Source organism: Emys orbicularis, chromosome 7, assembly GCF_028017835.1.
Source record: "Emys orbicularis isolate rEmyOrb1 chromosome 7, rEmyOrb1.hap1, whole genome shotgun sequence".
In the NCBI taxonomy this organism is placed as follows: domain Eukaryota; kingdom Metazoa; phylum Chordata; order Testudines; family Emydidae; genus Emys; species Emys orbicularis.
The window spans coordinates 87,053,505-87,070,398 of record NC_088689.1 but is presented as its reverse complement, the minus strand read 5'-3'; the positions used below and the strand labels follow the sequence as shown (position 1 = coordinate 87,070,398).

Sequence of the window (16,894 nt, the reverse complement as noted above, 5' to 3'; positions counted from 1 at the left end):
CACCACATTCGCAGCTTTCTTGCAATTTCTAATACAACTTTTTTTCCCCCTTCTGATCAGGGTCCTTCAATTAAACAATTCATGGACATCTTCTCCCTTCCTGAAATGACCCTGCTCTCCTCTGTCATTGACTATTTCATAAATCATGGCATTGAGTTTGACCAGGTTCATCTTTACAAGGACATATCTGTGAGTATAAGGAACACTTGAAATGCTTATGTAACAGTATGTATATGGCACAGTTAATATTACGTCTTTTTGTTAGTACAGAGTTCACAAGTAACATCAAACTCAAGCTTTTATTATTTCTAACATCTAGTTTTTTAATTGGGGAGCCTTGGTGCACATACAGTGCTTTTTAAAAAAAAAAAAAAAAAAAAAAAAAAAAATTTGAGATCTTTGTATACTATTAGATCACTATATTATTATTTTAACATTTATTTTGGTAGTGTTTAGAGGCCTGCTAGGTCAGGGCCCCAAAAATGACAGAAGAGTTGAATTATTTAATTCAACATGCTTCAGGAAGTCCCAGCTTTTATTTGTAGACCATTGTCTGATCCTCCCTTATTTAAAAGGGGCAATTTAAAAAAAAAAAAAAAAAAATCACCCTCACCCCTCCAAAAAAAACACCCCAAACCCTTAGCATTGATCTAATTTTTCTGATGTTGCCCACCAATATGGGCAGGATATCTCTTCACTCACGTGAGGGGATTATTGACTAGCCTAATGGCTTGGTTGTATTCTGAATTTTCAGTTAATTTATAGGTAAAATTTTGGTGAATCCCATGCGTCCTTTGACCTAGATAGAGCCCTAAAAGACTCCAGGTCTACCCCATGTAGGACATACGGTTTCTCCTCCATGGGCAGGGGCTCTCAATTCCTACTTGATTAAGTGGGGTCTTATGAGAAGCAGTGTGCAAATTTTCACCTAAAGGTAAGGACTGCATCGCTGCACTTTTTGTCTTCCCTGGGGGGAAAAAAGAATGTTCTAACTCAAGGTAAAATCCTAGTGAAGACAAGGTAGTTCAAGGTAAACCTGGTTTACCTCAACCTGCTAACGTGTGAAAACTCCAACTGCTTTGTCTTACTTAACTCATGTTCACTAAGATTTTTACCTTGTGTTAACGCCTCGTTTTCCTAGGGAAGATGCATCCTTTCAACCCATACTATTCCAAAGTGTAAGAACAACTGGACAAGGGCTAATTGATGTTGTTCTATTTTACTCTGTGGCGTTAGTATCCTACTGGGGTGATTGGAGGACAGATAGGTTTATCCTGTCTTTATGAGATTATGTGATGTTAAGAGCATGGATAGTTTGAGTATCACCTTTTTATAATTAGTTGCAAAATACAAAAAGATCTGTGAGCTAAAAGATGTTGGTGTTTCGAAACACCAACTGAATGTTTACACTTCAGAAAATGGGAAGCTTTGTTCTAACTTGAACCTAACCTAGAGTTTTCTGTTGAGCTGATGTTCAGATTTAAAATACAGGTATTTGTATGATCAAAACATGGAATATTTTTTCTCTTTCTGCTGTTAAGGGTTGAAAAAAAAATCTGTATGCAGTTGGTACTAACTTAGTGTCTGGTTATTTTAAACGTTCTAAAGGACAATTCATTAAGTAGATTAATCTGAAGATATGCTTTTCACCATTACAGTCTATGAAATTTTCTCCTTGTATAGCAGATGAAAGTATATAAAACAACTGTGTAATTTTCAGCTTCTGGGAGCTGTCCTACCAATGTTGTAATATACAGGGCAGGGGAAAAGACTACAGAGATGAATGTACATAGCATATTTTATTTTAGTACTTGAGTGGCTGGATATCAAGATGGCAAAGGCCTTCCTGAATTGCATTACACTTGTTTAGTCTGGTTTTGGAGTGAGTCCTGAGGAGTCAGTCAATGGTTTCATCAAAGCCATTGGATGGATCTACAACTTGGGACCAAATGACTGTACTATAGGTATAAATAAGCACATTTAAAACAATGCCATTTATTAACGGATGGCAACAATATTCACTACAGTGTGATCCAGAAGAATGAGTGCACTGTCAGATTCTTAAATTCTAATCCTGGCTGTTGCATTGGCTTGCTCTTTGGCCTCAAGTTACTTCACCTTATCTTCTGCAGTTTCTCATGTGTATAAAGTGGATGCTTACAGCATATACCTCACTGGGTGCATTGTTTGGGTTGATATCTGCTCAGCATTCTGATCACGTAAAGCACAATAATTATTCATCATCCTGCTGTGGTGTGTTCTGATGGGTGTCCAACGAATGCAGAATGGGGGGCAGGGGGAATCTTGTCTGAGTTGAGGACTAATGAGGGTAAATATACTTCTTTAAAACCTTACCTGTTCATGTCACTGAGGCTAATTCCTGAGGCTAATTCTTGTGTTTTGGAAGGCAAAGAATCTGCCAGGCATGGTTCAGAATATTATTAAGCAAAGTAGGACAGAAGTTCTTGTGAAGAAATAAATACAAAACTCCTCCCACTCTGTTGCTAACTTCTAGAACTGAGCATTCTCATAATAATGATGCACATACTTTGGTAATAGCTTTGGAAACAAACTGGCAGCCCCTCCTCCACCCTTGTAGGAAATCTTTTTCAGTGAACTAAAAGGTATTTTTAGGATCAGGCTCATGTTGGCAACACTTATCCTAACTCGTGCTGTTAGTGGGCAAGACACATTTATCATGGGCAATCTAAACATTCACAGTTATCTTGGGGCACTTCTCAAAGACCTGCTGTCGTCTTTAATATGAAGCTTGGTACTGTGTACTGGTCAAAAGGTCAAATATTAACTGGTTGCCCCAGGGATTAAAGCAAGTGAGCAATTTGTTCACGGGCTCAGGTTGGTCTGCAATCTTGGTATTGGGGGACAAAGCGCATAACTGTTTATCGGCCCTGCCATCCTTCAGAGAGCTTTTCTAACATCACGTGGCATCTCCCAGGGTTTTCAAGGTTCCAGCTGCAATACAACTCCGGGCTCTCTTTTTATTTGTGTGGAATAAGGAGTCTGCGACCAAGGAGCCTAGCAAACCTGGCATTCTTTTCTCCACTCTGAATATAGTTTTGGCACATAAGGACTTACTGTTGTCTGCTTGTGTCCCCAATGTCAGGTCATCAGAAGAGATTTTTCTGCACAGGAGCTTGCACTTGTGGTGATAACCCATCACTGTTTGGTACCTGTGCCTCTGAATCTAGTAGACTGATCTATTGGTGAATGACATGGGGCAACAGTTTTTAGGGTTTAACCAGATTTTTATCTCTGAACTCCAAATGTCAAAAGACTTAAGTCCAATTTATTAAATTATGTCCCGATGTGCAGTTCAAATCTTCAAACTGTTCCTCTGTCAGCAAGCAATTAAATGGCCTTCGAGTGGCTGCTGAATATCAGCTCTGCCGCCACCACCACAAAGGAACCCTGTAAGCATCTGCTGCTGCATATAAATGTTTGTTTAAAATTATTGTAGACCCTGAATATAGGAATCTGCAGTGAAGGGGTACAACACGTGATATGATGGAACGTGTCTGATCTAAAAATGTCCAAGTTTAAGCTCCTTAGGAAAAATTTAACATCCAAACCCTTACAAATGAAAAGTGTGTCTGTAACTCACTCACTCCCCACCCCAGAAATTGGTGTTGGCTTTAAAAAACAGAAGTAAAACAAATTTAACAAACACAATCTGAAAATAGGATGGTTTAAAGAGTGACACTCTTGGAACGAATGTGTGCAGCTTGCAGGCCTTGTTAAATGGGGGAGATGTTGGGATTCTTGGTTGGGCAGGTCCAAATAGTGCATGGGTGCGGTCTCTTTCATACATATAGGAAAGAGACAGACACCCATGCACTATTTGAGATTCCTCACCTTATTATATATAATGAAAGAGACACACACAGGCAGATCAATATATTTTTTTAATGATCCTTGTTTATATAAGGAGAATTTTTTTGGTATATGGAGTGAAGAACACTATTGTTTCAACACCCCTTAAATCTTGACACAGACACCTGCACAGAACAGGTTAAAATTGAAGTTCTGCGTCAGACTAGATGTTTCCTTCAGGAATTTCAGATTTAAAACTCAAAAAGCTGTCGTTTTCCCCTTTTTTAGGATGCCATTAAAGACGTGCACGTAAAAGGAATGATGTACAAATGGATTGAGAAGGACATGGGTCAGTTAAGTTTAAATCCATTGTTCTTAATTTTCAGTGCTAATGCATATTTTATTGAATGTTTACATGTGTAAATGGATTATTTGGTTTTACAGTACATCACCAGACTAGAACTGATAGTGATAAGGTCATGTTCATAGCTTATGTTTAAAGCTATCCAAGGAGTTGAAAGAGGTATTTTGGTATTGACCAAGGCTGTTTTACAAAGAAAAGAACAGTCCTTTCATTCCTCCAGCATTATTTTCTTTGCCTATAAGTTGGGGATATTAGCAGTTAAGTGGAAAATGTACCATATGGGAAGGCCATAGCTATTGTAGATGAGCTCTTTTTTTTTTTTTTCCTTCACTATATAGTCAGCCCTATGACACTGTAATTGTTCATCTTGTCTTTTCACGTTTACCTGCCTCCCAAAAGCACCTTAACTCACTTGTGCATGGGGGTTGCAAACTCTTCTAGTACATAAAGCTAGCTTTTTATTTTGTTGTTGCTGTAATTCTCTATTCATCTTGCTTATTATTTCAATAATTATAACGCTGTGTACCCAAGAGTATGGGCCTCTGCATTCCAGGTGATGTCTCATAGGTAACCTTTTTAAAAGCCCTCTGGCAAAATTGTAAACCATATGCGGGTGGAAAAAATTGATAGTAAAAGATGATACAGACTTGTGTGGGTTTTTTTGTTTTTTAAACAGAGAAATACATTCTTCATGGGGATGAAACTTATGCTGTCCTAAACCGACTGGTTAACCTCAACAAGAAACTCTTCCTTATTACAAACAGCCCCTTCAGCTTTGTGTGAGTATCGTCTGTTACGAAAATATGAATCAATGGTTATAATTGCATGCATTAGACTACGGTTTGGGGCCTATTTTCCTCAATGAGGCTTTGAAGGTAGTAAACTGGCTGTTTTTAATGGGACATTTCAGTAGAATTCTATTCGATTGGAGGAAGAGAGCAGTGGCTTGTGGTAAAAGATTATTAAACAGGCATACCACACAAGAGTTCTTTGTCTTTGAGGGAGCTGTTATTCTGGCTTTCTTTTGGGGCTCTGACTGGCCAGTATTATTTTGCCATCATTTTTACTATTGATACCAACAGAACAATATCTCCTGAGCCAGCAGACTTGCTCTGCTTCCTGAAGACACCGGGTTGCTGAGCTTTGAGGGTAGGGTCGAGGGAGAATTCCTGTGTCATGGTAGGAGTCAGTTAGTGATCAACAACGGATGTGCAGTCAAACGCAGTCAGAAGTTTTTTGAAGTCTTTGTGCTTCAAGACTTACTACATTTAAAAAAAAAACTTGTTTTAAGCCCAATTGAAATTGGATTACTTGGAATATTAACTTTTCCACCTGTTTGCAGAGATAAAGGAATGAAACATATGGTTGGCAAGAACTGGCGGGACCTCTTTGACATGGTCATTGTGCAAGCTGATAAACCCACCTTTTTCACTGATAGACGCAAGTATGTTCCATTGTAACGTATTGCATTGCTGCATTGTGGCTTGTAGAACTTTTCCGAAGCAAACATTTCCCTCTGCTTTCTCTCTCCACCCATCTCAAAAGTATTGTTCTTATCAAAACTGTCCACCCTCTTGGGGGAGGGTGCGAGTATGTGAGTGCCTGTGTGTGTGTATTAGATCATAAATTCTAAGCCTGGTGCAGAATTGGGTCCCCTGCTTCCCGATACTCATTAGCAAAATGCGTCTATTATGGCAAATATATTCCTCTGTTAATAAAAAGCAGTTCTATTGAAATCCTAAGCAGAATTTGTTCCTAAATTTGGGGCATTTAACAAAGTTAAATCAGAAGTTTTATGGTACAGAAGAAGAAATGGAAAGGAACAGAATAGCAGAATGCTTTGTATGAAAGCTGAATAAGCCTGGACATTGTATAACTTGTGAATGTGTCAATTTCCCCCCCTCCCCTCCCCGCTGCACTTAACAAGCCTTCCAACAAATGGCAAAGTAACTTAAGTTGGGTGGTTTCTTAATTACTTGGTACTTTCACCCTGTATGTGGTGGTAGTGGTTTAATTTTTATTCCTTATTTCTCTTTTTACTAACTCTTATACTTGGCAACTAAAGAAAACATTCCTAGGAAAACATTTCTGACATATCAGTTTTTTATTTTTTATTGGTAATGATTTCCTTTAGACTTGCAAAATAAGAAGGGAGAAGTGGTCATGCTGGCTCTTGAAAACAGATATAGAGAACCTGTATCTTTTTACAGTGCTGCCTCAACTTATGAATGACACAATTTTATTCTATTATCAAGAGCAGAGAATATTCTTTTTAATCCAGCCATTAGCCCAGTTAGGAGTGGAATTGTTCAGCGTTTTCCCCATTCATTAAGCATATTTGCTTGCTTTTTTTTGCAAACCAAAAACCTGATCAGTTCAGCAGGGAGGTGGCTTTCTACTGAAAACCAGCTTCATTTTTATTGGCATGGATAACTATTTTCTTAATTACTGCATATTTTTGCAAGTCTTTATCTGTAATGCTGCTGCTGTTCATGATGAAAGTGCAGGATTCAGTTATTGTGCTCACTCAGTTAATAGTGCACATCTACTCTGAACAAAACACACCCTCTGAACACAATTAGTAGCCTTAGCAAAAAGATCCTGGAGATAACAGACCATGAAAATTAGGTTGCCCTCTCATCTGCTACCTAGAGATATTTCAAGGCATAGGTGAATTGGGAGGTTCGTTTTGAGAGGCTTGTGCTGACGCTGTCCATAATTTAACTGTTTTCTGCCTACCTAAAGAACTTCACTATCTAGTGCTCTAAAGCCAGCATCTTTCACCAGCACTACATTAACTTTAAAGACCATTTCCTAGTAGTATAAATGTTCACATCAATCGACAACAGTGAACCAGTTTAACTGTTTGTGGTGACCTGTCGTGGCACTGTGACAGGCCACCTATGCTGCCTGGCTTCAGGCTAGCCACTGCCTCCTTTTCCTCTCACTCAGCTTGGCTCTCCCAAACTTCCATCCTGGTTTGGTTGCTTCGGCGACTTGGCCTTCCAGCTAAGTCCTAAAGAAAAATCCACCCCTTCTGGGGTCTTCAAGTCCAGAACAGTCTTCCACCCCAGTCTCAACCTGAGTAGAACCCTTCTTTTCTGAGGATCAGTCTTCTCTTCAGACTTCAAAACAACCTTCAGCCTGCCCTCTGAGCTCAACTTGTAGCCCTTCCTGGGCTCTGCAGTCTCCCAGCAACACTTGAGCTCCCTTCTTGTGCTCCTTTTGGGTCTGTACCGAACGCTGATTCTCCCTGGGTTTCCTACTTGGAGTCTCCCTTCTTCCCTCTAGCTCTCCACAGGCGTCTGTCTTGTCTCCTTGCTGTCTCCTCCCTCCAGCCCCCTCGAGGCCTGCCTGTCATGTACTTTGCTCATTTTCTCCACCTGGGGAAGTGCACTAAGTATGTCTGGTAGGGGTGGACCCATGTCCCATGAGAGCCATTCATCCTGTGACATGACAATACAATGCTGCTTAGTGACCCACCAAAGACCATTTACGCTACAGATCTCTGCGGAAACAGTAGCACATTGGAGAGAGTTAACTTCTACCTAATAACATTCCTGTAACTTTAAGTGAATGCTTTTAACTAGTATTAAAAAAAAAAAAAAAAAAAAAAAAATCTTCTGAGACCTCTGCATACAAACACCACCAGTTCATTTGTTCCAGGGCAGCATTAGGGGGAACCACTACAATTTACATAAAATACTGCACAATTCACAGTTGTGTTGAAGAACCAACTGGTTAGCAGACAATGCTATGTCTAAATAACACTATTGTTTGAATAATTATCAAAAGATCTAAATAACTGTATCTTGGTGTTAGGCACACTTGTTCTCTCAGAGAACTCTTAAATTTACTAGTGTTTTTTTACTAATGTTTCTCCATCTGTAATCAGCCTTGGTTTGGAAACTCTTGGGTATGGTGAGAAGGTTCCAGGCCCATCTCCAGTATCTAGTATTTGATTCTGTGCAAAGAGTGAATAATAGTCCTGTTGTTGCTATGCTGCTCCTTATTCTGTAGCGCTAAACCTTCACACCTTACTTCATACTCTGGTTTTTGTACATCATTATAAACCATGTTAAATAATGAATGTTTGAATTTCTATCAAAGCTGTACTATGTGTGGGAGAGGGTAGTTTGTTCTGTGGATGGTATAATTTTGTGTCTGTAATTTATGACAGCCTTGGTTAGATGTCCCCTTTATTTTTTTGTATAAATCCTAATAATAAGTAACCTACCAAAACAGGTTCAGAAAGTGAGAGTACTCTGAAAGGCTGAGGATTACAAGTATTCTTGGTACAGTATCTTGGAATATCCATACTAGATAGAACTAGTTTTCCTTATTTCCCTCTCTCACATCCACATGTTTCTAATAGTGTAGGAAAGTGGCATCAGAATATTTTTTTTATTTTTCATTTATTTAATCTAAAGTCAGCCTTCCTTATTATTAGGAACCTAACAGCCACTCACAGGTGGGCACCTCACTTCCTTTCAGGCAGGAGGAGGTGACTAATCTACATTATCATGAGAGAGGTTTACAGCTTGTCTTGGTATCTACATACAGCATGTAGATCTTGGGGGTTTTTGAATATCAACGCCTTCGTGCTATAAATTGTAAAAATGAAGTGTAAATGGAGCCAGATTTATGGAGAGAAAGTCATTCAGCCAAATTCTATTTAATCTTAATTCTAAGTGGGGTTGTGGGAGACATAGCCCTACAAATATTTGAAGGGCAGTATACCCCAAAATGAGATGGACTGTTAGCAGAGCAGCAAGTTATATAATAAGGGTTAATAGGATGAAAAAACATGGGTTGTATATCAGGAAGAGCTTGCTGATAATGAGCTGTATTACACTGTGGAACAGTTTCCCAAAGAAATGGCTAGCAACCCGTTGCTTTTTAGTCACAACACTAGGCCAGAAACTGTACAACAGAGACCACTCCTACATTGATGGGAGACAAGCAAGATGGCACACAGAGAATTCTCTTCCACTTCTAGGTTGTATAAATGCCAAGATGGCTTTAGGAGAGGAGGCTACATCCCCATTCCACCAGCCCCCGCTTTCTGCTGCTACAAGAGCTGCTTTTCCCTATTCTGAGATTTCCTAATAGCGTAGTATGTAATGGGGTGTGTTGTGCCTCAAAACTAGAGAGTAGCCAGGGTAGGAATATGTTTGGGCAAAAGGCTGCCTGACTGTAGCATTTGTTTTCCTGGTCCCTCAAAAGCAATACAGACCTTTCAGGTGTTTGTGGTAGTGTAGGGAGGGTTAATACAAAAACTTTAATAGGCTAAAACTAGATTTTATTCTCATGAGAAGAGGAAGCTAAAGGTCACTTTTTGCTTAAAATTCACTTTGTACAAGTTACATAACATTAATTTAGGAGCTTCATGACGTGATTTACAGCTGTGTATGGCAATTGGAAAAATGTGAGTTACTTAACTCTTGCTCCCCCGTTTCCTTTTTAGACCTTTTAGAAAATTGGATGACAAAGGCTCACTCCAATGGGACAAAATAAACAAACTAGAAAAGGGAAAGATCTACAAACAGGTAAATAAAATATAAAGCCTTGTATTTCCTTTGCTCATTACCTCTAAAACCATAGGGACTAATATAATTCCTATGTTCTCAGCCTGGTGAAAGCTTTTTTTTTTTTTTTTTTTAAGCACAAAAGCTCTACAGTCTTGGTGATATGAAAAATAGGTCATTTGAATATTTGTGAGGGCTGGTGTAATAGGGGTGTGAAACACAGGAGTGCTCGTGAGGGAGTCCTGGTCCCAGTTACGTGACAAGGGCAAGAAGGCACATGGCATGGGTCAGAATCCACACACCAGTGGCGACTGTTACAGATGGCATCTTCCATTCCTTTTTTTTTTCTGCTCTCTCTCCATGGAGATTCCCATGGTGTTCAAGACTCCTCCTCTCCCCTTCCCTCACCTCCACTCAGACACTTTCAGTATTTCCAGTACATCTGTCAGATCTCTGCTGTTATGCTTTTCTTCAGATCTTTAAAACTGGGATTCTTCTGTTCTAGAGATAATAGGTCTGAGACCCTTGCAACTGCAAGCACTCAATAGATCATTCCTAAGGCCTGGTCTAAACACAGTTGTGCTTCTATAACTAAAGATGTGACTTTTTAATAACTATTTAGTTAAACCAATATAACTTTATATGGAGACTTTCTTAAATCAGTTTAAACTTGGTTTATATCAGTTTAGCTTGTGCCTGTGCGCTTAACAGATGCAAACTGAACTGATATAACTAGTTGTATAAGAGAGTCCACATACAGAAGGTACACTGATTTAATAAAACCAGTGCGCCTTCTGTGTGTAGACTTGTCCCAAGAACATCAGAAATTCTTTCATCTTTCCCTATTTCTCATGTATGAGTTTCTCCTTGAAAAACAATAAGTGAAACAAATATCTAAGATAGCAAATAAATTAAAAAGCAGTCTTTGTTCTGTTTCATGCATGTACCAAAGTTGGATGCTGCTCTGTTCTTCAATAGGCCTTGTACTTAATGCATTCGTCAGAGAGAAATTCTCCTTTTCTTGGTTATACTGACACAACCTCATTTTAGTCAATGCTATTGTGTTAATGTAACAGGAGAATGTGACCCTTTGTGTATTTGAGTGACTGAGTTTCATTTGGCTTCCAGTTTTTAAATACTGCAGACTTATGCCGCAGGCTCTGTAGTACAGGATGGGAGTGGTGGCAAAAAAAACAAAACCTTTAATGGCATGGCTCTCTTGATTTGACAAGATTTTTAATCTTTGGTGTTGGACCTCAGTGACAAGTACTACTTGTGTATATATCTCAGTTCTGAGACTCTGTGATACTCGGTTATTGCACAAGCCAAAAGCTTTCCATCACTGCTAAACTTTTACATTTCCCTCCCTATTGACTAGTAGGGAGTGAGTTTGGGCAAAGGTCAGTAACAGCTATGTCTAATTGCTTTAGCAGTATACTTGTGAATTAGATTCTGCTATTATTTCCAAGGTAACTGCAAGCAGAATTTGACTTCATTTACTTTCCTGGCACAGGAAGAAAGGAGAACTGGAAAATATTTGTTTTTGATTCCAAGAGTTAATTTCAATAGAGCATTTAATACTTAATAATGAGTTAAGGTGTTTCTGGTAATAAGCAGTTTATATGAATGGTCAATAGTGTTCTCTGCTTAACCTTGTAACCTTCTTGTAACCCTTTAAAATAAAGATTTGTCTTTTGGTGTCTGGAATCTTCCAGTTAACTTAGCGGGAGTGTCTGATAGTCTCCATTATTCCCTTAGCTTTCTTAGGCAGCAAAATTGATTCATACCTTTCCCAATTACTGGATTCTCCCAGATGCCCTGATGGTGCTTATAAGGGCAATTGGGAGCTTGTGCAGTCCTGCTTGTGGGCGGGGGGAAGATTCAAACCCTTCATGCCAGAGACCTTGTACCCAAAGTCATTATGCTAATCTGAGGTCAAATGACAGCTTCTCTTTAAGGCTCCTGTCAGTGACTGATGTAGCTCTGAGACTCTGCACAAAGTATGTTAAATACAAGTATTTTGTTAGCAGTCTCTCAGAGTATCATAAAATGGCTTAAAAATATCTAGCCCTGTATTAGAGAGATTATTGTTAGCCTGGCCCAAAACTTAAGTTGCACAAAAATACTATCTGGCAGAAACAGTCCAATCTCCAATCCAGTTTGTTATCCAGGTTACGTGTCCAGAAAAGTATATAACTGAGCACGCTTTCCTTATGGACTCTTTGTGTAGCGCAGAGGCTGAGACACCAGACCCAATTATCAAACTCTCCAATTTCCTAGAAACAGACTCTGCTCAGCTACATTGGATGAAAAGGGCTTGTTCCATTGTAACTGAGAGGAGGAGCATTTATCCTCCTGCAGAATGGATTATATTTTACACATTGCATCTTTTGCTACTCGAGGAGAAGGTACTGCCTTTGAGGTAGGTATTCACTCAGTCTTACATGTGGTTACAAATATAGAGATTTCTGACTTTCCCAAGGTCTCACACAGTCCCATAGGAGAGCCAGAAATAGAGTTCCTACCTCAGGCATGTTGTGAGAATGGCTTGTGAATCGCTTTGAGATCATCTAATCCAAGTAGTATTCATAAATCCTACATCTACAAGAATCTTCCAAGTCGGGGGTTCTCATGCTCTGGTCCATGGACTATTATTGATAGTGTACTGAGGTGCTTACTCTCATTATTTCCAGCACTCATTCACAGTAGTCAGCCAAAAATTAAAGTATTTTCCTATTTTCTAGTAAGCTGTTACACTAGCCGTGGTGTTGTCTGTTTGCAAGTGGTAAAATGGATGATCTTTGCATGAATAAGAGGGAAGTGGTCTACAAGACCACCTTCCTACTAAAAAGATGTCCACCCTATAAAAACCCTGTCTTAAATATAGCAAAGCACATTGTCTTGCATCCTGATGATGCTGTATAGCTTTTGCAAAGCTTTAGTATTTATACCTATCAGCATGATTAAAATAATTTTGCCTTGTTTTCCCTGTCTGTACATTACTCATGCAATGCGATTGCAGATTTCTTCTTTACCCAGTTGAAAATCAGATGCCTGTGCTGACAAACTACTTGGCACCTTAAATACTGTGTTTTTCAAAATGCTCTCCCTCTGGATAATGGGATAGTTCCCTTCCTAATGAGGATATTGTGAGGATTGATTGGTTACTCTCTGCAAAGCATTACACATGTGTCTGAGCACTTAAAGAAAAGTAGGTGGACAGGGAAAACTGGCATCCCTTTCTTTATTCAGAGCCAGACTCTGACATAATGGTCAAGTGCGGCGAGATTTGAGGTTTGCATGATTGTGTCTGTACTCCATTTCCCAGACAATGCTATATTCCCATCAGGTTAGTACCCCCTTCTGTGTAAATAAGTACACTCAGCCCTTCCTATGCCCTGATCCTGAGGAGTGCGGAGCACTCTCAGCTCCTGCTCACTTCTCTTCTCAGGATTGACTCCAAAGAGAGCAAACCCCTCAATTTTTCTCTGCTTAGCAGATTAGGAAATTCACAGAAAGAGCTGAAAAGCACTTGACTCTGTCTAATCTGTCACTTACTTTTGAAACCAAACTTTAATTAGAATTGGCCTTTCTTTGCTTTCTGTGGAGACCATGTTAGTGAGTGAGAAGTGACGTCGGCAATGTGAGAGCCCAGTGCGGGAATTATAAACCAGTTTCTAGCCTTCATTAATACAAGTTGGAAAGCCAAAGTAAGAGCTTTAACAATGAATAGTATAAATTATCAGTTCAGAAAATGAGAGATGGAGAAAACTGTTGCCTGTTCAGTCCACCCCCAGGGGTAACTGCAGGATGGCTACTGACTTCTTCTGATTAGTAAGATAGCAATTTAAATACAATTTACACTTAAAAATACAGCTTCCTGCAAGTTCCCAGGGTAAGCACTATTTCCTGCCTTCTGTTAATTGGTGATTACAGGCTAACCACAGAAATAGCGGACTCCTAGCAACATACAGTAGGTCATGGGCTGCCTGAGGAAATGTTCAAACTCCATGGAAAAGTACAAATGTCACTCTTGCAATGAATTGTAGCGCTGAGAAAATAAACTGAAATATCAAGTGCAAATTGCTGGACAGCTCTAGATTTTGAGTAATTGGCCATTTCCTGTGACTGGACAAATAGCCAGGGATTTAGTGGGGTTGCCAGTGTAGACGTATGCACAATGCAATGGCTAACTGGCTGTGGTAGTGAGGAGACTAGTCAATGCAATCTTCTTGCTCTTGGAAGCTAGCCCAGTGGTAGTTTGCTTACCAAGATCCTTGTAGGCAAGTGGTACGACAGTTGGCTCATGTCATGGAATTGCTGCCCCCTTCATCTTCCATTGCAATAACAGAGGCTCTTTCTACCCCACTGCCTCCTGTTTTCTCATTTCTGCAAATCAAACCTTCCTTACTACCCTTCCTTACTAGGTAGTTGCTACAGGTATTTCCCAGCCTAAGTCTGCTTGCTTCTTTTTACTAACCCATGTCTTCAGTTATGAATCTTAAAGTTTTATACTGCCACCCGTCACCATAATATCGGAGTACCTTTCACATAAAGTAGATTGGCAACAGCTTAGTCCCTGGCAGGATTCATGCAGAGTTTGTCTTCTTCCTTTCTAGGTTATAGAAAGTTTTGCTTAGGGAAGGGTGTGGGGGTATTTTGGGGGAGGGAGGGTGGTTGATACTCTGTGTGTCCTTCTGATTATGGCAGAAAATCTTTTTCAAAGAGGAAGCTTTTGCAGTATTTCCTCAAGATTAGTACAGATTAATCTTGCCTGAGAGTTTCCTTCTACAGCCAGATCAACCCCCCCCCCCACCCCCAACTGAGTGCTTTTTTCCCAGTGCTCTCACGTCTTGTCCTTGGCTTCATCATCTGTATTGTCCCAGAGGAGTAAAACTGTCTGGGCAATTCATAGATAGCAATATGGTTTCTAGTGTAGCTGGGACCCTTACTCCTGGGGGAATTCTGCACAATGCAGAATTTGCAGAAATTAACGTAGTGCGGGTGGAATTTCTTCCCTCACAGAAATGGGCTGCAGTGCTCCTGGCTGCCACTAGGGGAAGAGTTGTGGGCTGTGACTGGGCTCTGGGAGGGATGGGGTGCGGGTATCTGGGCTTGCGGGGCCTTGTGGCTGGGCTCTGGGGATTAGTGGGTTCGGGTGTATTAGCTGGGGGAGGGGAAGGATTGTGGGTGTCTGGCCCCCCCCAGCTGGACTCTGGGGGGTGGGGAAGAAGGGGTAGAGAAACAAGAACTGTGTTGTCATAGGGGTTTCTTTAACTCTCTACTCCTGGGGGAATTTTTGTGTCTGTATTGTCATGGACATACTTGCTGACAGATATTGAAATAAATTACCAAAATAATTGAAACTGGCATGATTATGTAGTGTTGGTTTTTTTAACAAAAAATATGCAGAGTTTTAAAATATTATGCACAGAATATTTAATTTTTTGGTGCAGAATTCCCCCAGGAGTAGGTGACCTTAGGTCTGCAGCTTTAAAGTAGCATTGTCAGCCAGCTAGGAGCCACTGGTTGAGGATGCACTAGGTTGCAAAGCTGCCAAAAGCAAGATGTTCCAAGGGCTCACACAAGCATAGCATGAGCAAGATTTAGGATTAGAAATGTACTATACCAAATTGCATTTCTAAATTCTTGACCTGCTTTAAAGTGCATGAGGCACTGTTTTAGGGTGACCAGATGCTAAGTGGAAAATATCGGGACTGCCGCAGCGGGGGGGCGCCTTTTTAATTGTTACACTCACCTGTCCGGGTGTTCGGCGGCAATTCGGTGGAGGGTCCTTCAGTCGCTGCCTCCTTCGGCGGCATTTCAGCAGCGGGTGATAAACCTGGCCGCCAAAGACAGAAGCACCCACCGCCGAAATGCCACCAAAGACAGTCAGCGACTGAAGGACCTGCCGCCGAAGACCCGGACGGGTGAGTGTTTTTATAAAAAAAAAAAAAAAAAAAAAAGAGAGAGAGAGAGGGGAAAAAAAAATAAATATATTGGGACAAAAGGCGTCCCGACTGTACTTCGGTCGGGTCGCGGGACAAACTCCTCAAAATCGGGACAGTCCCGATTTTATCGGAACATCTGGTTACCCTACACTGTTTTGCTGTTACAATAGCAAAATTAAAGTCTGGACTGCTGGGCTGCCTTGCTAGTACTGGAAATGACTTTGGGCAAGTCATTCAACTTCTGTTCTCCATCTGGGAGATAGGTGTAACACTCTCATGGGGCTATTGTGAGCTTTTAATAGTCTGTAAAGCATTTTGAGACTCTTGGAGCAGTATACAACAGGATTATTACTCAAGTCCTCCAGTATTGCTAATGCTGTGGCATGGGGCTGGGTCAGGTTTTTGTAATGATGATCATGGGACAGGAGGGCAGTCCAGTATGTGTGCAATATGCACACAGGATGCCCAAATGGCTGATTAGTTTGGCCAGCAGCTCCCTGTGTTTTTGTTACTGCAATAGATTGTGCTGCTGGAAGAATCTAACACTGGGTCAAGGAGTAAAGCTCATTCCAGCTTCAGTTTAAACAGGCATGAGGGTCAGCATTGCTGCAGTGGGTGCATTTGACTACTTATTTTCTAAAAAGTCCTGTTTGCTTTGTGACTTTCAGGGGAAACTGGAATCATACCTCCTTCCACTCCTCCTGAGCACAGATGGGACATTAGGAAACATTCAGACACGGGATTTTTTTTTCTCTTGAGTTGCAAAAGCGTTTTGGCTTTCAGACTTTCCGCCTATGAATATGGGTGTTCTTTGTGTTGGTTTTGGATTTAAATCAGTTGTAAATTCAAAACCATCTAAGCATGTTCTAATACAAGGGATTGAAATGCTTACCTGAATGTTGCTGTTAATGCAGCCAATTCTGGATTAAACAATATTGTCTGGCACAGCAATGGGGGAGGGGAAGGAGGAGAGATTCTTTTCAATAGATCCTTGATAAACAAGTCAAATAAGCCTTTTATAACTTGGGATTTGAAGCAACATCTTGGGTTTCCCCAATATTCTCTGTTCTGGGTTCATTTTATTTTAATATTTTGATCTCTTCTTCCCTCCTACTGTGTCTTGGACTACTAATTCTGTCCCCCCCGTCCCCCCCCCCCCGTTTCTCCGCGCCTCCCCTCTCCCCCCCGCTCTCTTGTGATTTCACTCTCCGATGTTCTCA

The 16,894-nt window shown here is 40.5% G+C and overlaps 1 protein-coding gene across 1 annotated transcript in view; it reads left to right on the top strand.

The window, feature by feature from the left end:
• Positions 1–16,894, top strand: part of NT5DC2 (5'-nucleotidase domain containing 2) — a 62,003-nt gene that overhangs the window by 33,618 nt on the left and 11,491 nt on the right. Inside the window, exons 6-10 of the mRNA XM_065407956.1 lie at positions 61–189; positions 4,120–4,180; positions 4,872–4,974; positions 5,538–5,639; positions 9,663–9,744. Of these exons, the coding sequence (XP_065264028.1) occupies positions 61–189; positions 4,120–4,180; positions 4,872–4,974; positions 5,538–5,639; positions 9,663–9,744 (477 nt within the window). The remainder of the gene's footprint in view (positions 1–60; positions 190–4,119; positions 4,181–4,871; positions 4,975–5,537; positions 5,640–9,662; positions 9,745–16,894) is intronic.